The 25,971-nt window shown below is 40.1% G+C and overlaps 1 protein-coding gene across 2 annotated transcripts in view; it reads left to right on the plus strand.

Moving 5' to 3' along the window:
* nova2 (NOVA alternative splicing regulator 2) overlaps positions 1-25,971 on the plus strand; it is a 129,062-nt gene that overhangs the window by 18,151 nt on the left and 84,940 nt on the right. For both annotated transcript variants that reach the window (XM_084717511.1, XM_084717512.1), the window contains one exon: positions 15,998-16,141. In XM_084717511.1, the coding sequence (XP_084573637.1) occupies positions 15,998-16,141 (144 nt within the window). The remainder of the gene's footprint in view (positions 1-15,997; positions 16,142-25,971) is intronic.

A 25,971-nucleotide genomic window follows, 5' to 3' on the forward strand; every position in this document is an offset into this window, starting at 1 on the left:
GCCAAATTTTCAACACACACACACACACACAAAACAGATGCACAGAAAAAGTGGCAAGTTTTTTCTCAAATCCTTTTGACATGTAAAAGGAAATGTGTGTGCTTCCTGTGTGTGTGTGTGTGTGTGTGTGTGTTGTAACTGCAGGGATTTGTCTCAGTGTGTGTGTGTTTGTGTGCGTGCCTGTGTGTGTGTGTGTGTGTGTGTGTGTGTGTGTGTGTGTGTGTGTGTGTGTTGTAGTGAAAACAAAGACCCTCATCACAGCAACCAGTAGGGAACCCTGTAGTTACTCAGCTGCAGACACGCTCACACACACAAACACACCATTACTTCCTCTGTGCTGTAGTCACCGATGGTTTGAAGTTGTAATCCCTCAGTTTTCTGTTTCAGATGTTTAATTTCTTTGTATTTTAATTTTGTGAGCTGTGCAGTTTTCATTGTGGGAGCGACCGAGCGTTGAAGTTCAAAAAGACAACCGGAAAGCCAGCTTGGAGAAAAAAAAAAAAAAAACGTGTGAGGAAAAGCAAAATTTCCCCTCGATTAGCATCTTCTTTGTTTTAAATTTGACTTAATGAAAAATAAACAGGAATCCAATATACATGAAATTACAGTGATATTATTAGCATCTATTTTAAGGGCAGGCAGAAACAGAGCACACGCTGGTGTTTCATTTAGAGCAGGGGTGCCCAGACTGAAATTAAAATGGTGGGCTGCAGGCCAAAAGGAAACTCCTGCTGTATTGTTAAGATGCAAAACGGTACGAGGATCCCATGTTCCTTTGACTGGCCACATATTCAAAGAGCATTTTTACTTTGCAAGACATAAAACAGCATTAACAGAGATTTAGTACATTATAAAGTCTTTTCTTTGCTGGAAACATCTGGCAAGTTAAAATCAAACCATGTGGCACGACCTCGCTTTCACATAACATTCAGACCAAATGGCAGAAGCAAACTATACCTACAGCTGACTATAATTACAACTGATATTAAAAAAAATAAAACATGCCATCATGTGTAAAGTAGCAAATATTACTCATCTACCAGAGATTTGTGGAGTCCTGAAAATCCAGTAGTCCTACAAATTACTTTACATTTTAAGATTTCTAATTAATTATTAAAGTAGCATTCATGTTGACGGTTTTGTTAACTGTTTCTTAAAGCACAACAATTTAGTTGATGTCAATAACAGTGTCTAAGTTGCAGAACCAGAAGCAAACCGCAATTTTTTGAAAATGAAAAATGTGTGAGAAAATGGCATTAAAAGCAGAGATGCCCTGACCTTGGTCTCCAGATGAAAGAAAACATCTTTGTTTGGTACAGACCCCGAAAAATGCCACATCATGATGATTTTATTGGTCTTTTTTTCAGTCAAAATGAAAAATTGCATTGGAAAAATGATCAATCCCTCTAATTGTGTCGCATATCACAACTGCAGCTTCAGTCAAATAATCGCAACATGACTTTTTTTTGCCATATCGTGCAGCTCTAAGTAAAAGTAAGTCTACCAACATCTCTCCAAGAACTCCAAGAAGTTTCAACATTGAATCTTAGACATGGAGATAAAGATGCACACTTCCAAACAGTCCTTTCACAAAGGCATTTATGGTGCACTTCACATGAAAAGTGACACAGTGAAGAAACCAGAAACCTTGAGAGAAAAGCTCAAAGTCTGCAGAAATTCACACATCTGCAGAGTTATCCGATCACTGCATCATGTGACTGTTTGATTGTCTGTCTTTGGAAAGTTACAGAAATTTTCAGACAGACCCCGGGTGATTCCACTGTTGGAAAGAAAGGGGGTTTCAGGTGGATTATACCAACAAACATTTGTTTGACACAGGCCTCAGATCCCACGCTACGTTCGCACAAAGCAGCTCGAGCTCGTGCTCTCAGCGTGACATCGAGGTCATCGTTGTGTCCTAAATTGTGTCGTGTTCTTTTAGGAGCCACACAAAGTGCTCCCTCCATACTGTCTGACAGCTAAAACATTAAGAAGTAATCAGTAACAATCACCACATCTGTAATTATGGTGTTTTTCTTGTTCTTATTTGGACTGAAAGTTTACATGCTCATTATGTTGTCAGCATGAAAGAGTCGATGCATGCAGGGAGGGGGGATGGGGGGGGGGGGCGCTGGATCTTTGATGCTGCTTCATATTAACTAGTGCAGAAAATAGTAGCAGAGAACAATGAGTCTGACATCACGCTGAGACTTCAGGTTCTGCCACCAACCAGCCGTGTGCTGTTATTTTAATGGCGTAACGCAGCCGTGAACCTCAGTAGGTGACATTATGGTTTGACTTCCATGTTTTTGACCTCAGTTTCCTGTAAAACTAAATTAATTTTTTCTAAGAGCATCACCAGAACTTTTTCTCTTCATTACCCCCCCCCCCCCCCCCCCCCCGCCAAAGAATAATTTATTTCAGCCTGAGACATTTTGCTCAACACCTACGAGTGGATCCATTTTTTTAGCATCATTTTTTAATGTGCAGAAGGAATACGGCGTGGGTGCAGCGTTTCGTGACCTCTATCGGATTTTGAGGTTAGCGTTGACACTGATGGGTCAGACGTGGCCAGCGGAGCCTCCGGCTGCTTATTATTCTCAGATAGATTGGCAATCGCGAGTATCACCTGCACCCTTGGGATGTGGGATGACACGCTGAAGGGAGCGTGGGGTGTAATTACACATAATTAGAATTTGCAGCGGTGACAGGTAGATAAATGTGACTTGGCTTTTTCTGAAACTGCAGTGAAGAAAAAAAAAAAGTGACCCGTACACGCTCTCTGTGGGCGGGGGTTCTCTCCAGAGGAGGACGACACCGGTGACATGAGTGGCAGGATAATTTCATAAAATTAGGATTTACCTTTGTGTTCTGCGCAGTGGGCGCATAGTGAAGAAGATACCTCAAATAAATAACTCCCATTCACTCCAGAATGCAAAACGTTCCCTAAATTACATAGTTACAAAGCTGTTGTGGATTTGGGTTTCCAGTGGCTCCTATGAACGTGACCTCCCCTTCTGGCTGCGTCAATAGTTCATCTCAGAGAGAAAATTTTATTTATCTGAAGCATTTTAAATAATCAGAACCAGAAATACTTTATTGATCCCTGAGGGGAGGAACTGTTGTTGTTACAGGTGCATTCAAAAATAGAAAATATATATAAGCACAAAGAATTACAAGAATAGAAAATAAAAAGTGTGTAAAAATATATAGATTCTACTGCAATAGAGATAATACGACATAACAATAATAAAAATATATATAATAAGAAGTGTGTGAAGGCATATTTCTTATCTACAATTTATAACAGCAATATATAAATCTGAAACTGCAATGTAAGAAAAATATACTGTGAATCATATACAAAATCATATACAACTGAATATTAACAATGCTGTATGTATTGCACAGTGAGTTATTGTAAATCCAAGTCAGTATTGCACCCGTTACTGTGAGTTATTGTGTGACAGTCACTAGTGCACAGCTGAAGTAAAAATAGAGAATAAATAATGAGGTTCTAGTTGCCGTCAGGGGTGGAATAAGTCTTGGAAATTACATCATAATAAGCAAAGAAACCAATGAGCACTGAGGGAAATTATCTACAGATGAAATTATCAAAATGACTTTGCACTCTGCTTATTAAAATGAGAATATCTCAATAACTGAAACACGTAAATAGTTCAAATGACTGGAGTGTTGAGAAATATTTTGTTCCATGTTTCTACATTTAGAAATGTTTTGGATTAATGTGTTTGGTTTTGTGTTTATTTAGTACAATTGGATTAAAATAAAATGTGATTTTTTTTTTTTATTTTGGACACAATTTCAATACTTTTATCAATTTTTATGTTTTATTGACTTACATAACATTTTAGCTGAGGTTGTACAGATTTTTGGGACATGACGTATGTGAAGATACTCCAAGAAATAACAACACAATAAGCAAAACTCACAAAACTCTGTTACTGTTAAAGCCACTGGAAACCCAAATCCACAATGGCCTTCTTAAAACCAAATCTGAAATAAAGCCATCTAAGTTTTTGTACACCTTCCTGATATTGGGTTTAAATCGGGTGTGGTTATCCTTAGACATTTATTACAAACAATAAACAATTTCCAAACAAACGCAGTAAGAATTGTGTTAGAATTGTTTAAACTTAAAAAAAAAAATAGTGTCCAGGCTGCCATAAAAGTTTCAAGTTGACATCTCAGGAGAGTTTTAACTCTTAAACAATGCATCTGGGTAGTCTGCTAATATGCTGATAATTTTTCTTTAGAAATTTAATTTAATAAGTTGACTGAACTCTGTAGTTGTTCTTAAGTGTTCTGAAAAGAAATACTAGAATACTAGAAACCTCTCTGCTCCCACTTAATCTGCCTCTTTTAGTGAAGTTGCGCCAGACTCCTTTGACAAAAACTGTAATTTTACCCCACAGAAAACAGGAGTTTCACAGCGAGTAATGTAAGTTTGGATGTGAATTAATGTGTTAAAACACCAAAGTCGCACAATAACACAAACAAACTAACCTATGAAGTCAGCCGTGGACCTGCAGCTCTTGTGCTCTGCGAGATAAAGTTGCTGATTTTGTTAATGAAGTTTGGTGGTTTTGACGAGAGCACAGATGGCGGCTCCAGCTCCCGTCAGGAAAGCCTGTCTGACAGAAAAGTAATGTGGTGAGAATATTCACAGCGGTACGTTGCTTTGCTTCCTGCAGCGGTACTCCTGAGGGAGATATAAATCAAAACCTGATCTGCCACGGCTACTGGTCTGAACAGCAAAATAAGCTTTTTTTAAAAGTAGACTTTCTAATAGTTAGGAGCGTTTATTTTCACTCTGATTTTTGTGGATGCTTAACGAGATGCTCAACTTTGATATCACAAGTGCATTTTTACTATTCCGAGCTGAATTTCAAGAGGCTTTGAAAAAATTAAACAAATACATGGGATTTGTTTTGATTTCAGTTATGCATTCATTTTTTTTTTGCTTTTAGTTTTTGCCAAAGAATTCTGTTTAGACTTTCAAAACAAGACAGATCACATATTTATGAAGCATTTGTTTTTCGCAGCAAACTGCTCTATAAAGTGCACAAAACATCCCATCCTTAAGCACACAGCAGGACTTAGAGTCTGTGATGTATAAAAGGTTCTTTAATGTCGCACGCTTATAACAGCTTTTACTTGGAAACCAGAAAGCAATTTTAAAAAAGAGCTCAGCAGAAAGATGCATCACGCTGCGGACTGTTTAATGTCAGAGGCTTTTAAAAGGAGAGCAGATAAACCTGATAAAGTTTAAGGAATGTTGATAAATCTTCCCTGTAAACAGTGTCATCCAGCGTAGTGCGGTGTGGGAGGAGGAGGCAGAGAGTGCAGCGCAGTTTTCAAGCTAGTCTTTTTTTTAAAAAAAAATCACTGGAAGTTGGTTCATATTTATGAAAATTGAGTCATGGCAGTTATCAAACCTGCTAAAAGCTTATTCCCAAAGTGTAATTCAATCTGTGTTACATAACCCTGTTAACAAACTCAACACTGGAGCTCTGTAGTGCTGTTTAATCATAGTTTAATGACATGTTTTGTTGGGTATTGAATTTCACAGGCGTCTCACATCTGCACTGAGTTTGTATTTTTTATGCTTTTCTAGTAAGGAAAACTGCAATTTTAGGAATATATAGCACAAAAGTGTTCCTAGAATATTTGCCTACATCAGGATGTAAAACTTTCAGTATGTTAAAGGGATAGTTTGGATTATTTTATGCAGGACTGTGTGAGGTATTTCTATAGTCAGTGTACTATCTGCAGTAGATGGTGGTTTGCACACCCACAAAGCAGAGAGGGGCACCTGCACAGAAGCTAACGGTCAGCAGAAAAATGTATTTTAGCCACTTAAAAAAAGGTCCACCTACAATATAAACATCAATTTAACAGTCTTTAGAATATTTTCACCACTTTACTTTGCCATCTGACAGATTTTTTTGGTGGGAAACCGCCGTTATATAAGCCAAATATCGCTCTCTCCAAACCAACCAAACTCTATAGGCAAAAATAGTAATTTTACCTTGCAGGAAACAGGAGTTGCCAGTCTACTGCTGCCTCAGCTTGTTAGTTTGTTTGTGTCATTATATGACTTTGTTGAATCTGAACTAACCTTTTAAAACATCAAAATCACACAATAACACTAACTAACTAATAAATCGAGGCAGTGGTAGTCCAGCAGCTATTGTGTTCTGTGAGGTAAAATTATGGCTCTCACATATGGAGTTTGGCTGGTTTGGAGAGAGCACTATTTGGCTCACATAACTGTGGTTTCCTGTCTGAAAAGGCTGCCTCATGATAAATAAAGCTGTGAAAATATTCTAAAGATGGTGTACTCTTAAACTTGTATTCATATTTTTATGTGGACCTTTTTTTAAAGGGTTAAAATAAGTTTTGTTGCTGATCCTGTCCACTGCAGTCCACTGCTTAGCCCTGCTTCTTCAAACCGGTGCGTGCCGATTGCCACTAACTATCAATGAGAACCTCGTATAACCCCACTTTAAATGAGCCGAACTATCCCTTTAAATTATTTTTACAGGATGCAGAGGGTCCCAGGATCTTTTTTCATGAGTTATGAGTTATTTTTTGGCGTTATTTGAATCCTGGATATCTTGTTCTAGGACAGAATCTCTGCTGCACATATAAATACATTTTTTAATGTTCGCCATGGTAACACGTTCAAGTGTTACCATGCAACAGATACAAGTGATGAAGATGACTCACTCATTACATCCCCTTATATACATGATGACTCATGTTACCAAGGTGTGTGTAGGCTTGTTTATGAGATGTCGGAAATGCTCTGTTTGTGGAAGAGGTGTTTGTGAGTGAATGCATGTGTGTGTGTGTGTGTGTGCTCTCCTGTATCTGTTTTTTTGCCGCAGACACGCTTTTGTATTTGTGTGTGCATGAGCGTGAGTGTGTGTGTGTGTTTCATATTTACCAATTCCCCTGCCTTATTAATACAGGCTGGTTATAATTAGCTAGCCTCTATCTAAAGCAGGTCAGTCCAAGGCTTCGTACTCAAAGTGGGTCACTGCAGCACACTGAGGAGAGGAGAGGAGGAGAAAATGGAAGGTGACTAGGACGGAGAGGAAAGGAGGCAAGACTGGAGGAAACGAGAGAGAGGAAAAAAGGAGAAGAGAGGAGACAGACAGTTTTAGGCCACAACCATGTGACATTTTTCAAGCTTAAAAACAAAGGGCCGCTGCGAGCGTTGTTAATATCAGAGAGAGTAACGAACTTTATCGGCACAGTAAACATTACATCACTGTTGTTACTATGCGGCTAATTAGGGACAGCCAGCTCGCCCGAGGTTCCCGAGATAAGGCTGCTGTTACTAAAGTGAAAATATAAAGATGGACGAGAGTTTGTCGTACTTGAAAAATGAGAACTGGGAGCCTTTTTCTTTTTTTTTTTTTTTTTTTCCTGAAATGAAGTAACGTTCCTCATCAGGAAGCTGTAAGAGGCTGGTGACATGCCGCAGTGCAGCCCGGGGCCCACATCCATCCCGAACATAAGGTTTGCAGGAGAAGTATGTCTGCTGCAAACAAACTGCTAAAAATAACAAGAACAAAGAGGTGAAGCTCATTCAGCAAACATCCTTAAATCACAAACCGAATGTCTTCAGCTGAAATCCAGTGTAGAAAACAAGACTCTGTGGAGGAAGCTACTATTATGAAGTTTGGTTAGCTTACTAGTTTAGTTTGTTGGTGTACAGTAGCTGAAACAAAAGATTTTTCTGCAGTGTTTTGGCATTTTGATGCCTACATCTTTACAAGTTAGCTTATTAATGTGAGAGATTCTTTAGGCTGCACATCCTATAAGTTGTAATAACTAATCAGATCATTTATGCTTTTCAAATGGCTCTTATTCTGAGAAATGTTTCTAGAATTAATACTGCAGTTAAGCTGGGAATACTCTATACAGTTTGAGCTCACTTTTGACCTGATTTTTGTGCCGCACAGCTTCGTCAGGCGTCATTTGACATGCAGTATACTGGGGTTTCACAGAGCAGTGAACTATCAAAACCACCAGTCAACACTGGACATCACGGTAGAATAACTGTGCATGGTTTCAGGAGAATATTTAAAGAGGGAAGGACTCCTGCTATCCCTTCAACAGAGTGGGCGTGTTGTTACTGCAGTCAGATCTCACTCATTTACCTCTCAGAGCCAATCAAGGACTCTGCTGTTTTACCTATCCACAGGTTGGCCCCGCCTACATTAGTTTTTCTGATTGTATTTAAGACATTTTTGTCTAAAAATGGATCATTGTTATTGGGTGAAAAAAAGTCTAGTCAAAACTAGTCAACGACTTGCTGGGAGTAGTCGATGACTGCTAAAATGCAGAGTGCCTGAAAGTACCATGGCAGCACAACGCATCATGTACACCAGCACTTCTGTTTTTTTGTTTTCTTTTAAGACATTTTCGCACACATTTCTGCTTTGTTAGCATCGTTGCAAACAAACAAAGTTCTACCTGCCTCTGAACTTTCAAACAAATCTTTCTCAACCATTGCTCAAAGCCAGAATCATCTGCAAGGACTGGTGGTCTGTATTATTTTATATTACTTGTACGCATTTTATATTTACGCATACAGTGTGAGCACTCAGTCTGTGGCTTTACGATCGTACTGTACAGCATGAGCACATAAATCATGAGCTTTGGCTTTATATTGCAGACAAATTGAGCAGTTTACAAGAAGGAGGAGGGGAGGAACAAGCAGATAGATGATAGAGGAATAAATAGATAGCAGGATGGTAATAAAGAAGAGGAGAGGAAAGAGGAGTGATGGTTGAGATCATCGTCATGTAGGTGTTGTTATTTTGGAAAAATCCAGTTGCAGCTCCGGTTTGCAAGGATCCTTTTAATCCAACACAAAATCAGACTTAAACTCACCAAAAACACCACGCTTTCTAATGCACATCAGGGATTTCCCATTAACGTGAGCTTTTAACAACCCTTCTTCCACAAATTAAAACAGTGGGTGATCTGAGGTTAGTTTTGGTTTTCTCTCCTCTGCATCCACATGTGAGGAGCTCCCTGCAGTTTGCATTTCATCACTCGCAGCCCTGAGGAAGGGCAGGGGAGTGTCGGGTTTCCTGTCTGTGTGCTCATGCTTTGGCTTGGCTGAACACTCAGAGATGAGAACAGAGCCCACCCAATAACTCGCCCTCCGACCACTGTACGACTACAATCCCTTCACAAACGAACAGTTTGGACCTCAGACAAACATTTGGTAAGAATGGAAACAGTGAGGGAAAGTTTTGACACTGACCACACCTCTCTCTTAGTTTGCAGTGTTTCGCAATGCCAAATAATAATTGTCAGAGTGTACTTTTTTGCAGTTAGCATCCATAAATCAGTGCACTTTACTGTTTCATGTCATTAAAGCTTGTGGGGGTCTCTGCCAATTAAACAAAGAGATCATGTACTTTGTCTTGTTTCTTTTTACGTCTTTATTGATCAGCCACCATTACTCTCGGTGAACTCCCAGTGTGAAAACATTTCATACTCAGAACCTGCTCAGAATCACTGCTGTAGTATGGCATTGGGTCACACCTATTCTGATTCCTCTCCTAATTATGTCACTTTAATACAATGTTGATTTAAGAACTGAGGGGTGGACATCGCCTGCCGAGGCGAACAAAGTTCAACTCTGTGCGAAGCAAAGATGTGAATTCACGCATGTATGACTGTTCAATAATACCTGTTTCTAACCTGTAAGTGGCGTTCACATCAATGTACAAATCAGAATTACGATGCAGAAATTTTCTGAAATTTTCAGTATTTATGACAGTTTAGTATTTAGCGTTACTTAGTCTTATATCGTCAGTGCACAGTATTTTTTAAACATCTGTTTTTGCAATTATAGTTAACAAACTGTACTGTTTACAAATCACAAAATGGTGCAAAATATTTTAAAAACGTAAAATATACGGTATAAATATACAAAGCTGCTTTAGATGGTGATTACTAACATATCATGTTAGCTAATGTTGGCTCAACACTACAGAAGTTTCAGGCTGATTCATCTCCCGACAATCGATCGGTCCTGAGGTTTGGTCCAGATTATCTGGTAATTTGAGGGGTTTACAGATCAAATCTGAACCCCCTGAACTGCTCCTAGACTTGTCAGGGCTGCCCCGATCATCTCCAAACATGTTTGATATTTACGAGTTAAAGTCTGATTACATCAGCACAGAAGTGAAAGAGACGTATCGTCACGCAGCAGTAAAAACTATTAACTTTATTAAAATCTCACCTCCAGTTGTTGTTGAAGAAATAACAACCCGCGTGTCCCCAAACATTTTCTCATCCATACTCATTTAACTTTGCTGCAAAGCACTAGCATACAACAGGTTTTGTCCGCTACGCTTGTCTCTCTTATTTACATCCACTTCTTCATGAAATCAAGTAACCCACACTGCAACCATAAAGTTGCAGGCTGGACTCTGTCGTCCAAAAGAGTTTAAATTTGCTAAATTTATATTTACTGTTAGAGTTATAGCTCTTGGTTGTGATCAGCCTTTTAGAGGATGTGTACTGTATTTCCTAGTCTGCACATAATCAGCGAAGAGTTGCCAAGTCTTCTGGAATTTCTTGCTGGAACCTCGGACAGTGTATCTGAGTTTTTCCAGGTGAAGGTGTTGCATTACATTTTTGATCAGCGTGGTGTAAGTGGAAGGTTGTGTCTGTTTCCAGTTGAATAGAATTGATCTACATACCTCACCACAGTTGAAGTGGGTCCACTAAGAGAACTGCCTTCTCCCAGCACCATGAAATACAGCCAACATCAGTATCCTGTCTCAGGATATCAGACAAAGTTTTAAATTTAGTTTAAAAAATCTGATAATTTTAGCATGAACATGTGCCCTAATGATGCAGGAAACGCCTCACATTGGTCACACAAAGGTTTGACCTTTGAAAGATGGAGTCGATGCAACGCCCCGAACTGCACTTTACAGTGTTTTTAACTCTCATAATCACTCAGCTGTCTTGAGTTGGGGATCTTTTCCATCTTGTCCAGTCTGTGCACACCCACGCAGTCTTTAGAAGTGGTCTGATCTAATCTTCCAAAAGAAAGCATAAAAAAGACCTGTGTGGGTGCAAAATGGGCGTTAAAAGACTTTAAAATCATTAGTTTAAGAGATTTCATCACATCAACGGCGATCTTGACAGAAAGTTTGGGATTTTGTGGCACTGTTTGGTCATCAGAGCAGGAAATCCAAGTTTCAGCGGACCTTCGTAAGCCACTGTGTGATATTTAAAGCCTGTGCACACCCATGTGCAACCCATCCAGGGTAGGACTCTGTAGTTTGTACAAACCTTCCATATCGCTGATTAACACCTCGTACCTGTCAGTTCTTAGGGTTTGCAGACTTCTGAGACCTTTTCAAACTCCCAGTGTCTCTTTGCTGAATGATTCTGTTTGTGTTTGTGGGGCATTTAACTAATTAGATTTATTTATAGCGAGATGTCACAAACACCTCAGTTCCACTTCGTTGCAAAGGAAGTGTGATTTAATGGGAACTACGAAGGCAATTAATAACACTCAGTGCAGCTATATGGCGCCATAAATCTTCTGTCCACCTCACCGTCAGAGCAGGATATTGTGCGATTATGTATGCATGTGTGTTTTTACAGTTGAGTGTCTCCAGTTGGATAGCAGACAGAGAACAGCAGTGTTACAAGGTGCCTCGCCCTTGTGAGAAAGTGTGCCCCTGTAATAATAATCCTATTTTAATCTGCCTCCTGAGGTTCTATGTCCTGGATTATCAAATATGAAGAATGCCGCTGAAGGGAGGGAAGCTGAGACTCACTGAATCAGAGGCAGTTTAAAGAGACATAACCCTGCCAAGCAACAGCGAAACTATGTGCACAGAAGAGTTTCTTTATCAAATTATTTAAAAGTCTTTCTTTAAATGTGTTGTTGCTGACATTGATGTCTTTTAGAGTTATGAGTCCCTGTTTTAATTTCTTTAGTTGAGTTTCATTTTGTTTTAATTAATTTTACATGGATTTAATATTGCTGTTGTCAAGACCACCTTGACAAGACCAGAGCATATTGAGACCAAGACTTTGAGGGGTTAAAATCAAGATAAAGACCGAGGTAATACCAAGTGCTGTCAAGCTCCTGAGGTAGCGACATTAGCTAATGTTGTTATGCATAACTTTATATGTATTAGCCAAGTAGTTTACATGGCCTGTCTAATCATTGTTGATAACAAGCACAAACATAACCAGCTATCTTTGCTAGCATCACTCCCACTTGGCTTACATGTCTTTATACTTCCTTTCTCAGTGCTGATAAAAGTCTGACGTTGTCCCAGCCATCATAGAAGCATTGCATTGCAGAATTTGCACAATGCCGTGGGTCTTTGTGGCTCAGGAGGCCAAACTTTATTGCAGAAGATTTGTCTGACATCTCTGGACACAGCTTCTTCCTCTGGGACAGCCGGTAACAATAACAAAAAATTTAAATTAGAAAGTTATCGGTTGCATTTTAAGCAGGAAGTTTGTCATCCAGACATGGTGTTATACAAAGCAGACAGTGCACAGGCAATTTAGTGACATCCCTGCAGTCTGAGACCAAGAAAAATCTGGTCGATTCTGAGAGGACACCTTTAAAAAGTGGTCTCGAGACCAAGACCAAACGCTGAGAATTTTGGTTTGATTTGTTGAGGTTTTGCCTGATGCAGCCTAAAGAGGGGTGCATAGAGGAAGGAATGAGGAACTGAGTGTGAGGTTGTGCTAAGCTTTAGTTGATCCACTGCTTGTTGATATCATCACCATGGAAACAGGTAGGGGAGGGATTCTTATCTACCCATCACACATGCATACATACACACACACACACACACACACGCCTCTGCAGATGAACCTCTGACACGACACCTTCATAACTCTGTTATTGTGATTCTGTAGCGATGGGCAGGTCAGCGGTTCTTCCTGACACTGTGAGGAGGAGAACTACGGTGGCCTGCGAGGTTCAGTCTGTTCTTCTCTCACTCTCACATTGCTTTTTGTCAGAGAAGCAGCGGGCTCCAACACGAAGATCTCAGGTTCAGTCAGTGTCGCTGAGCGAAACCTCTGCTCCGGCTGAACCCAGAAATGATTAAAACGACCTTTTGCTTTTCTTTCGCTTTGTAAGTTTTCACAAAAAAACTGTGCGTTCCTCAGAGGAGAAGCTGGTAAATTACGGCAGTGACGAACATTAACGGGAAAATGTCAGCCCTTATTAAGTCAGTCGACACACCTGTAATTGGGGTTGGTTTCAGTTCACATGCAAATACACCATTTTCTCTGTGAGCCACCGGAGAACGCGCTCATGTTTACTCAGCTGGAGGGTTTGTGAAGCTGCACAACATTTATGACAAACAGTTTGAGATCCAGATATATTATTGACTAATGATGCTCATATATATTAAAATATTTCCTCAAGAGCTCCTAAATAAATATAAATAAGCTCACAAGGTGCAGTTAAGTGCAGCAAGCTGTTTTGATCCATTATTTAATATCACTGCCTTGCCATATTTTTTTGTCTTAATCATCAGCACATTTGAAGGTGCAGTAAGTGAGAAAGACAGCTGATTGTTGAGTCTCATTCCCAGGATGTCAACTTGGCGCTTGTGTTGCTCCAAATCCAAAGCGTCTGGAACTAAAACTATCTTACCGACCTGTGATTGGTCGACATCTCACGGCACGGGCTAAACTTTATAAAGCCTCCAGACAGAGCCAAGACGATGTGCAGGTCTAGTTTTCTCTCTGGAAGGTTACCATTGAATTTTTGCCCGGCTTTACTGTTCAGTGCCTGATCACCTGAGGCAACATTTGAGTGAATGGAAAGGGAGATAAGGATGTTAAATCATCCAGAGCCTGTAAACAAACAAGCCAACCTAAAGACATTACTGACAATTTTTCTTTTACTTCTCTTGGTTAAAATGATGGCGGCTGCATTTTGGACGAGCTGATCACCGATTTGTCGGGTGTTCCAGCTAAAAGAGTCGAGACAAGAGGAAACCAAAGCATGACATGTGTCCTGTCCGCGGTAACCAGTGTCTCAGTTCGTCCAGGATTAGTCCAGCTTCAAGCTGTCCAGAGTTCTGACAAATATCTGTGAAAAACTACTAAATCCACCACAAATTTCACTGTAATTGAAATAATAATTCTATTAAACTGTTATACTTGTTTTTATTGCTTATATAGATGTTTATCACATTCTGTCCCACTCATTATTATCTAACCCAATATAAAATTATAAACAACGCACCACACATCTGAATTCACCACTGATGTCTCTTTATGTGTCAGTCAAACAATGTGTTGTTGCTATAGCTTATCAGTCATAGGCTATGATGCTTGTGGCTCTTTCTGACAGAACCTGTCAGTGCGCTCACAGTTAGTTGTCATGCTGAAGAGAGAGTCTTTCCTGAAGAGCTCCAGGAAGATTATTCCTACCTAAAAGAGGTGTTTAAAGGTGCTCTCAGTGGGTGTGTTAAATACTGAACTGTCCACCATCCTGATGAAAACAGCTGTATAAGTTCATAAAGGTGCATGTAAATGAAAGTGTGGTACACTTAAAGGGATTTTTTAGCACTTTTTAGTCACTCATCTCTTTCAGATAAGACCAGGGTGACCATATTTTCAAACCCCCAAACTGTTAAAGGGAAAATCTGGCTCTTTTTATGTGTAGCATGTATTGAGGAATTTATCGCTTCAGGTGACTACACATTCCATTAATACTGACTGGACATCTACATGAAAAGTCCCAAAAAGGGTTTTTAGGTCTGAAAATATGCTCACTGTGGTCCTATCATCCAAAGGAGATGAAAAAGTGAATTTATTTGGCGATTAAATTTTAGCCCTTTCTTTAAAAGGAAAAAATGGCCAGTCACTTCTGTTGCAGGGCCGCCTCCTTTTCCTCCATCAGGCTGATTAGCGTATTACGTATTTTTCCATAAATATCTGACTTCAGCTTCAGCTTGTGAAGACATCTTTATCCCATCAGGGTAATTAGCTGATCTCAGTGCTGAAAACGGTCAAAACAAAGCACAAGGCCACATGAAACAGACGACATCTTCCTCTCAGATCCAGAGTTTACTCTGTCTTCCTCGTTGCAGGTGCGGCTCCACGTTAGCGGGGTAGAAATATCTGAATGTGGGCTCGTCTGCTTTCTGTTTGTTTATGCGAGCTGATCTGCACATGTTAATGACTGCATGTGTGTGTGTGTCATGGCGGGCATGTGGTGTTATGCATTCGCGCGGCGTGGCATCCACAAGCGTCGGTTGAATCTGATTAGCTTTAATAACAAAACCAACTAGCAGCATATTCCTCGGCTCCCTCCCCTCGTGCCAAGGCGGTGACGAGGACCAGATTCCTCGGGCTCGACGCTGAAATTAGATCAGACCAATCTGGAGAGAGTGTTTAGAGGCTCGCGCAAATGGACGTGCAGAGAAAGGGGAGAGATAACGCCGACAGGGAATCATCTGATTATGGAAATAATTAGTTGTCATGGATATCAGTCATCGTTTGATGTGATTGGGTGGATTTATGCAGCTTCGGGAAGCCTTGGATGGTCGGTTGAGAGGGAGGGGGTGGAACGGATAGAGAGACAAATTATTCCGCTTTGGCGTAGTGATGCGGCACCGGCTCGCATCTGTTCTGTCAGACTGTGATTACTGACAAACACTTTGCTTCCACTTCACAGTTTACACTCATTCCAACATGATGATCCCTGTATACTGGATGGGAAGTGATTTTTTTCTCTGAATTTGTAAAAATTGCTGAAAATTGTCATGAATGCAGGAAAAAAATAAAGAAACAAGGCAGACATGAGGGCAAAGGTTCAAACAGGCTGATACTGTGGCTTAATATTTTTCTTTTTCAGCTTTATTTGAAGCAATGACAATACAACCTGCAGTAGCTCTTTCTCTGACTTCTTGTTTCCTGTTTCCTGTTGCAGAGGAAGGCGAGTACTTCCTGAAGGTTTTGATTCCCAGCTATGCGGCGGGTTCAATCATCGGGAAGGGAGGTCAGACCATCGTGCAGCTGCAGAAAGAGACTGGAGCCACCATCAAACTGTCCAAATCCAAAGACTTCTACCCCGGTAAGACGCCACCGCAAACCCACTGCTGCTGCTTCGGATGGATGGATGATGGATGGATGATGTTGCTGGGAAAGTAAAGGAGAACATTCATCCTTTGATGCTTTTATGCTGTTAATTTACTGTTTTTTTTATTTTGGCATCCTCAAAAAGAAACGATGACACAGTCTTCTACCTTTAATATGATTTACAAGAAGCACAAAATGTTGCTAAATTCACCATATTGACATGGCGGCCATCTTTCTCTCAGGGTGGGAAACTCAAATGCTGTGTTCCCATGGGTTTGTGGGTCATATAAACTGTTTTTAATATATGTTTAAAAAAACGGGGGTTGTATAAATTCAAAATTATTATAATTTCATCGCTCCCCGACTGATCAGCAAATGAAAAGACAATGGATTCTGCAAACCTGGAGGAAAATTGAGCCACTTTTCAAGCTAAAATAACACATTTGATGGCCATTAGCTACCATTTGACAACAGCTAATGTTAGCATTCAACCATCTCTTAGCTAGCATTGCTGTTAGATAGTGTTGAACTACATGATATGACAATATAATCTTAAATTAACTCCTCTGTTGACATTTCAGAATTAATTGATGTTTTTCTTACGCGATTATTTAGCCTAACACTGTCAAACAGTAATGTTAGGTGAGGTGTTCGAATGCTAATGTTAGCTCTTGTCTAATGGTAGCTAATGGGTTGTTTTAGCTTTAAGTACCTGATGTCCCTCTAAACTTTCACTGGCTGTTGTCTTTTCATTTGCCAATCAACCAGGAAGTAGTGAAATGATAATGATTTGTCAGATTTCCTACATTTATATGATTTGCAACCTTGAACGCACCATTACAACATAATCATTTTGCTTCCAGCATTTGAGCTTCCCTCCCACGTCAAAGGAAAACAGCCGCCGTGTGAATATGCTGAATGGACCTTTTTCACGGTACCATATTAAAATGAAATAGCAGGATAAACACAGGTGTTACCAGTGATACTAATTAAGGTCCCATTTAGTGCAGCGGAGCCCTTTCAGTGAGCTAACGCGCACCCTTACTCTGTTTGACCCGAATGGAACAGAACCTTAATTAGTATCACTGATAACACCTGTGTTTACACTGCTGTTTCGTGTCAAAATGGCCAAGGTCCATACAACAGTTTAAAGAAAAGTCATATTTTTTTTTTTAATTTTTAGTCAGTTACACACAGAAAATAACAAAATACTGCAGAAAATGGCTGCACAAGAAATGCAAAATGAATCACAAACAGCAAGTGTTAAAGTTTGAGGGTGGAGTTTTTCTTAGAAAAATGAGCAGTGGATGGATGGATGGAAAGAGTGAAAACAGCCAATCAACAGTTTGGATTTGAGATGGATGCAGGGATGGATGAAGAGGTATCTGTATGTTGAACATCTATCGATCCATCTTTCCTTTTAAAGGAAGTGAAGGGTGGATGGAGTGTGTCAGGATGAATAGATGCATCAGAGCAAAGTGTTTTGACCCATCACGGAAACATTTCATTATCTCAGTCTTCATCCATCAGTTTTTCATAAGGTTAAAACACACATGCACGTACATATACCATAAACACACACACTTGGTAACAAGTTTTTGGAGGGCGTCTGTGTGAGATTCCTTCAGAATAAACTGCTGACCTCCTGTTTGTTGTTGCTCTCTGACATTGGCCATTAGAGCCTCGTTTCAACGCTGTGAGATTTATGGATTTATAAAGGCTGAGTTGTCCGTGTGTGTGTGTGTGTGTGTGTGTGTTTTTGTATTTGCATGTGTGTGTGTGTGTGTGTGTGTGTGTGTGTGTGTGGCCTTAGGTTTGTGGTAACTGAGTTTGTGAGTCCTCAGGGACAGAGGGGCCTTGAGTGGGCTCACGTTGCAACCCCCCCAACCAACATCCACACACACACACACACACACACACACAGTCCACCAGAGATCAGGATTACCGGATCAGAGGTGAAATTGTATTTGTCTAAACTCTTAATTCTGCCCTGACGTGACATGCAACTGCAGCAGTGAGGAGGGGGAGGCTGTGATCTGTGTGTGTGTGTGTGAGTGTGTGTGTGTCAGCCTGCTCATACTGTCCTGCTGTGAGTTGAAGGTTTGTGTTGTTTGTTTGAGCTGTGGAACAGTTGCAGCAGACAGCAGCATGTTTCTAACTAAACGTAGGTTCGAAGTTCTGCAAATACAAACCTGTGTGCTATAAGATGCATTCATGTACTCCAAAAACATATTATTTTATTTTATTTTGCTTCAATTTTCTGAAAATTTATCATCCTTGTACAACGTAAATCAGAGAAATAAAAATAAACTGTGATGGATCAGGGCAGGGGTGACAAACGTACGGCCTGTGGGCCAGAACCGGTCTGCCAGTGTCCAATCAGACCCACTGAATGAGTTCACAAAATGTAAAATATTCCAGAGAAGTCATTAATTCAAGACAAGAATACAGTTCTCTGAAATAGTAATGAATACTTGTGTTGGTCATGTTTAAAGATATTGAACTTTGTGCAAAAAAAATGTTAATCAGCGGCTTCAACACAAAATAATCTGTAATAATCTTTAAAATATCATAATATTGGTGGAACTGCGTTGTAAAGGCACTACCAAAACTGTAGCTTTTTAAAGGTTTGTAAGGCAGGAGATAATTTAATTTAATTTCCTCAGTGGCTTCCACTTTAGTTGCTGTTTTTAAATCATTTTGAGTTATTTTTTTAAGAAAAAATGCACAAATTCTTTGATTTCAGCTTCTTAAATGTTGAATATTTTCTAGTTTCTTTACTCATCCATACACACGAACCAAACAACTAATCGATTAATCAAAAAAATAACCGACAGATTAATCGATGATGAAAATAATCATGAGTTGCAGCCACATTGTAGATCCACTTCTACATATTTTAATGCTCTTGTAAAGAGTCGACTGACTGAATGTGGAAAAACTGAGAAATTGTTGAAACTGTGCTTATTTTTCTTACAGCTTTTCTTACTTTCTTTTCTTCGGCTCATTACTTGTGAACGTTTTCAGAGAAGCTAAAGATTTGGAGGTGTTGTTATTTATAGGTTGTTATGCAATGGTTTTGCCGGTCCACTTGACATCAAATTGAGCTGTTTGTGGCCCATGAGCTAAAATGAGTTTGACACCCCAGGATTAGGGTTAGACTACTGAAACTCCTGGTAAGGTTAAAGGAAAGATGGTGGTTTGGTTACACTAAGAAAAAAAAACCCAAAGCATACCATCTTGTGCTTCAAGTCAGTGTTGACTTTTATAATATTTAACCAAGACCACAAACTTTTCCTAACCTCAACCAAGTGCTTAAAGATGCCTGAACACAACCAGAAAATCATTACTCATGCTTTAGTTGCCAGGAGCAGATGTTGTTGTAAATAAATGTAATGAGAAAGAAGGTTTTGCATGTTTTTACCGCACATTAATTTGTTTGTAAAGAGACAAAATCGTCCAGACAAACTGCATTTCCAGAATTGAGAACAATATCACAGGAAAAATAATATGCATGTGTATTTTTGTGGTTTGACTCCTTTTCTTCCTCCACTTCGTATTTAACCTCAAACCACATGGAAAAACAATGTTGCATCCAAATTTAAGTGCCTTCATATGCATCCAGTGAGTTGTGTGTACTCAGTGAAACAGGCTGACAGGTGGCAGAATGATTCACATATTTATGTGACCCAAATCTATTACTACAACACACACTTTTCTCTCTGAAATAATATTCACAACCTCCAGGGTTCCTGTAAGCAGTAAAATAACCTCCAGAGATAAAATTACAGTCACATGCTTCCCCCTAAAACAGTCGTATTTAACAATCCCACCTTCAGTTAAACTCCCAGCGACTTCCCAGTGTTGTCGTAGCGCCTGCGGAGTCTCTGATGTAATCGCTGCCCCCGAGCCAATCCCAGCGTGAGGTTTCTCCAGCTCTGTTAGAGACTTGTCGGACACACAGTGTGCTGCTATGAAATATGTTTCAGGGCTCCAGCCTGGAATTCATGTTGGAAATTCATGTTGGTTTGTGTGAGGTGAGGAACACACAGAGCGGCTGCATAAATCTTTTAATGAGACAGAAGACAAAACGAAGAGACGAAAGTGTTTTTGCAATCAGATAATTATGACTCCAAAATGTGTTGGTCTGTGGAACATAACTGTGTTGCAGGATTCTGGAAAGACCAAAAAAAAATTGTTGGTAAATGTAGGTTTGGAGAAGCAGACAGGGGCGCCAGCATGGAAGCTAAGCAATGAGCTGCTGTGGACAGGGTCAGCAACAGAAGGTATTTTAGCCACTTAGAAAAGGTCCAACTAAAAAAATTTATATCAGTGTAAGTGTACACTATATTTAGAATACTTTCACCGCTTTACTTTGCAGTCAGACAGCCTCCTCTGACTGAAAACTGCCATTACACAAGCTAAAAGTCTTTCTCCAAACCAACCAAACTCCACAGACAAAATCAGTCATTTTACAGTGCAGAACACAGGAGTTGCTGCAAAACCGCGGCCTCGATGTTAGTTTGTTTGTGTTTTTTTGTGACATCTGTGTTTTAAAATGATGGTTCAGATTCACCAAAGTCACTAAAATAACACAACAAACTAACTGATTGAAGCAGCATTAGACCAGAAACTCCCATGTAAAATTAATGGTAATTAAAGTTTAAATGACTAATTTTGCCTATGGAGTTTGGTTGGTTTGGAGAGAGAGTTATTTGGTTTTTATAGTGGCCGTTTCCTGTTGGAAAAGGCTGTCTGATGGCAAAGTAAAGCAGTGAAAATATTCTAAATATAGTGTACACTTGAGCTGATATTGATTTGACTGTTTTTAAGTGGAAAAATTCAAAATAAACCCTGCTGACCCTGTCCACAGCAGTTCCTTGCTCAGCGTCTGTATACATACACTGACTGTGTAACACTGACACTGACTATGAAGTGTTAGGCTGTCTATAAATTAATTTCAGTATGATGCAATTTGGGAATAACAGTCGTTCCACAATAACTTTTCTGTGAAGCTTCACATCATCCTGTCCTCTGTTCACCACAGCTGCATTTACGCTCTGTTTTTCCTCAAATTTAAACTCCACCACGGTCTCCAAGTATTTATTTGGTTTGAAATTCAGCTCTCATTCTTGTTGTCTTGGTGTGTGTGTGTGTGTGTGTGTGTGTGTGTGTGTGTGTGTGTGTGTCCAAGAGTGTGTGAATGCATGTATCAGTTCAGTGTCGGGGTCTGCAAACAAGCCGCCGTTGTTTGACACCGGCACATGAGACTCCTGAAAGCTCTGCCAGCTAGAACAGATGCAAGGTGCAAGAGCCTCTGAGACACACACACACACACACACACACACACACACACACACACACACACACACACACACACACACACACACACACACAGATACAAACACACGCATGCATATAAACACATGTAAAGGCACTTGAAGATGATGATGAACATGCTGTAAGAAACACAAACGTACACATTAAAAAACCCACAAATCCATGGAAAGTTTGCAGGCTTCCACAGAGGAAAAGCATATATCTACAAAGATATTCACACACACACACGCAGACATGGTTTCCAATCTCCTGGGGTTTGTTCGCCAGAATCACTGCAAAGCTGAGAAGAACTGAGGAGAAAGAGGGGAGGAAGGGAGACAAGTGAAAGAAAGAAAGAAAAAAGAAAGAAAGAGGGGGTTGTATGGGCCCCAGTCTGAAGGAGCTGTGTGCGTGTGTGTGTGTGTGTGTGTGTGTGTGTGTGTGTGTGTGCGTGCGTGCACCCTTCCTAAGCACTGAAGGGGGCATCTGTATGCAAATGAGACACGGTTCTTCCTGGGTGACAAATCAAAAGGCCCACCTGCTGCAAGGGCCCGTCTGTGTGTGTGTGTGTTTGAGTGTGTGTGTGTGTGTGTGTGTGTGTGTGTGTGTCGGGAATAACAGGGCCAGTCTAATGAACAGAGTAGAGAGTTGCTGCTGTGTCTTGGCCAAAGCGTCTCATTCCTCTCCTCTCCCTCCTCGGAAGACATTAGTCGCCGTCCTTTCCTCCCCCTTCTACTCCCCCCCCCCCCCCATACATACACACACACACACACACACACACACACACACACACACACACACACACACAGTCACCCCAGCTGTCATGGAAAACCTGGCAGAGGTCATTGAAATTTTGGGAATTTTATCTGAAGAAACGTTTGGCCCCAATTATAACACTTTTAACCTTCTCTTTTCAAAATAAAAGCTGTTCATATTTGGTGGATACAGTCTGGTGTAATGCGTGCATGTTTGGAGAATTTAAAGGGATAGTTAAGATTATTTGAATACCAGTTTAAGTGTACGCTATATTACTGCGTTTTGTGAGGTAAAGTCACTGATTTTGTCAAGGGCGTATGGTCAGCACCAAACTCCTTAGGCAAAATCAGTCATTTAAACTTTAATTACTTTTATTTTTATAGGAGAGTCACTGATCTACTGCTGCCTTGGTTTTTTAGTTCGTTTGTTTTAATTTGTAATTTCTGTGAATCTGAACTATCATTTTAAAATGCTGAAGTGACAGAATAACATAAACAAATGACCATATGGAGGTGGCGCCAGGCTAGCAACTCCTGTGTACTATGAGGTAAAGTTAGTGGTTTTACCTATGGAGTTTGGCGGGTATGGAGAGAGTGATATTTGGCTTATGTGACGGTGGTTTCTCATCAGAAAAGGCTGTCTGACAACAAGTTAAAGCAGTCAAAATTTTCTAAATACAGCGTACACTTAAACTAATATGTTTATTTTTTAGGTGGACATTTCGTTAGGTGACTAAAATACACTGATGAGCTTCCTACACCAGTACTCCTAACAAACCCGCTTCAAATAATCTGAACTATCCCTTTAAAGGAATAATAATAGTCCAGTTAAGTCCCACAGAGCAAGAGTTGCACTGAGCCAAAACAAGATGAGATCCAGCAACAAGAAAATCAAATATTTCAACATGGACGCTCAAAAATGTGAGTTCTTTTCCAAAATGAGATCATCATTTTAACTTAAAATAAAAACACCTCTGGCTCTCAGACACACATTCTTTATCACAAAACTCTTACAGTGTTTGGCAGCATTTTAAGTTGGCAAAATCTCCTTCAGATAAGAGCTGTCGAAAGATGAAGTCGAGATAAAAACAACCCCCCCTAATTTGGGGTTTTACAGTAAATATATATATAACATTTTTTAAATTAACTCCATAATTATCCCCTGGAGGAACTTTAGTTGCTGCAGCAGCAAAGTTAATGTGACAGGAGAGGACGCCGCGTGGAGAAACAAAAGAAAAACACAACATGAGGCCAAAAATAGAAAATCCAATGAGCAGCAGCAAGACAATGAAAATCAGCCGAACAGGATGTAAACAACTGAGAGGTTAAAGAAATGTTTCCAACAGAATACACAGGGAAGAATATGGATTGTTCCAAGTATTGATTTATTTATATTTATTGGCTGAACAGATTCTACACTCTTAGAAATAAAGGTGCTAACTAGAACCATAAAGAGCTTTTCTGCTTGTCCCCATATGGAGAACCCTTTTTTGTTTGTGGTAGGACTGTTATTTCGCTGAAGGCTTCACTTGGAACCCAATCAGAGAGTTCTACCTAGAACCCAACATAAAGGTTTAAGACTGAGAACCATCTGAAAGGTTTCAATAAGAACAAAGAACCCTTCTATGGCGTAATTGTTTTGGGGGTTCTGCTAGGAACACTTTTACATCAATGAAAGAATTTAAAAATCCTTGAAGGGTTCTTTGAATGAAAAGGGTTTTTAATGGAACCTGTAGTCTGACAAAGAACCCTTGAGGAACCATTTCTTCCAAAAAGGGTTCTTCAGAGGCAAAAGGTTCTGGGTTGGAACCTTTATTTTTAAGAGCGTACAGAATCAGGATGGTAAAATGAGAAAAAGTGTGAATGTGAGCAGGAGGAACACTCGACCTTGTCTCACTCTGTTCTCCTCTCCTCAGCCTACATTCCTCCACTCATAGATCACCCTGTTCTCCCTCCATCCGTCCTCCTGTTCTCCCTCCATCCTTCCTCTCCTCAGTCACCTTCCCTCAGACCTCCCTCCTTCCCTTTTTATTCATGCATGCATCCTTCGATCCAGCTCCATCTCATCCATCAATCATTCCTCCCTCCCCTCCTCTCTCTCTGTTACATTATTCCTTCACCTCCTCCTCCCTCCTCTCTGCTTCCTCTCCCTCCTCCTCCTCCTCCTCCTCCTCCTGCGACTCCCTCCATCACATCTATCTGGAGAATAGTGCAGCAGCAGCACTTAAGCCGACGACCAATTAGCAGGGAGCAGCAGTACGGGGGGACGAGACAGGCCACCATTCATCCTCACACACACACACACACACACACACACACACACACACACACACACACACACACACACACACACACACACACGCTGTACGACCCACCATTCACTATTATGGCACAACAGATTTATTACATACCCGTACAGTACAAGGCAGTGCCGCTTCCAAATATAGCTTCTCTCTGTCTGACTCGCTCTCTCTTTCTATTTGTTTCTGTGTGTGTGTGTGTGTGTGTGTGTGTGTGTGTGTGTGTGTGTGTGTGTGTGTGTGTGTGTGTGTGTTTGATATAACTGGACACAAAAGGACGTAACAGTATTTTATGACAACGCTGCATCTACACAGCTGCAATCATCCAGAGACTGTAAAAAAAAGCAAACAAAAACTCTTTTCATTTAGGTATAAGAACATAAAAAATGAGATGCGATGTGTGTCTGTGTGTGTGTGTGTGTGTGTTTGTGTGCGAGAGAATAATGCTGACATGAAACATGAAGCCATGTTAACAAGCACAAACAAAAGAAAAGCTGTATCATCACTGTGTATTATAGACCAGGAGTCCCAAACTTTTTCAGCTCAAGACCCAAAAGAGAAAGATGGTGCCTCTGTGGGACCAAAACCTGCAGAAATACAGCATGAATTGTCGTAAAGTCTACTTTTAGAATGGACTGAGTAGTCCGTTATGTTTACTGTTACTTTAGTTAGTGTTTGCACCATGGTCTGTTCATTTTGGCGCTTAATTGTTATTTCTGTGCTGGTTTATAGTTTTAACCAGTATTGAAGTTCTTGATCCCAGCTTGTATTCTGCCATCGTCCCTTTCAGGTTTTGTCATGGAAGAGGTGACATCACAGAGCTGTCCTCTGTTTCTTATTCTGTTCATGTGTCGGTAATTGAGAAAAGGCGGTATACATTTTACTCAGCCAATTGGCAACACAGTAAAAAACAGGTCTGCAACTAATTTTGGAGTTTGGAGTTTGGAAAAAACAGTTGTTGACAAAGGAATTATCCAACATTTTGGTAAATACTCAGAGGAGTGCATTCAGGATGTGTTTCCCAAAATGCTGAACAATTCCTTTAACAGGTCTCGGGAGCTCAGGTGACACTGACTCATCAGCTAATTAACTATGTAAGTAAAATTATTTTATTTTATTTCACAATAATGACCTGCTCGTTGTACATTATCCTGCTTCTTATGTACCAAATTTGACACAAAATATAAATTTTAAAATGATTTTAGTGATTTATTGTTCCTCCATAATCTATGATCAGAACTGTTTCCATAGGAACAGTCTGTGCCCCATAGCAACGGTCTTATATACAGAAATAACAGACCTTAGAATGCTGTTATTGACCAATCAGCATCGAATATTTAACAAAGCCATGTAATAAAAATTGCATCATCATTTACATGTTGTAATATTACAATATGAGCCCATGCTCTTATGTATTTATCCTGAACATAATGTTTGTTCAGGGTGTCTTT

This window comes from Lutjanus erythropterus, chromosome 4, assembly GCF_056507025.1.
Source record: "Lutjanus erythropterus isolate fLutEry1 chromosome 4, fLutEry1.hap2, whole genome shotgun sequence".
In the NCBI taxonomy this organism is placed as follows: domain Eukaryota; kingdom Metazoa; phylum Chordata; class Actinopteri; order Lutjaniformes; family Lutjanidae; genus Lutjanus; species Lutjanus erythropterus.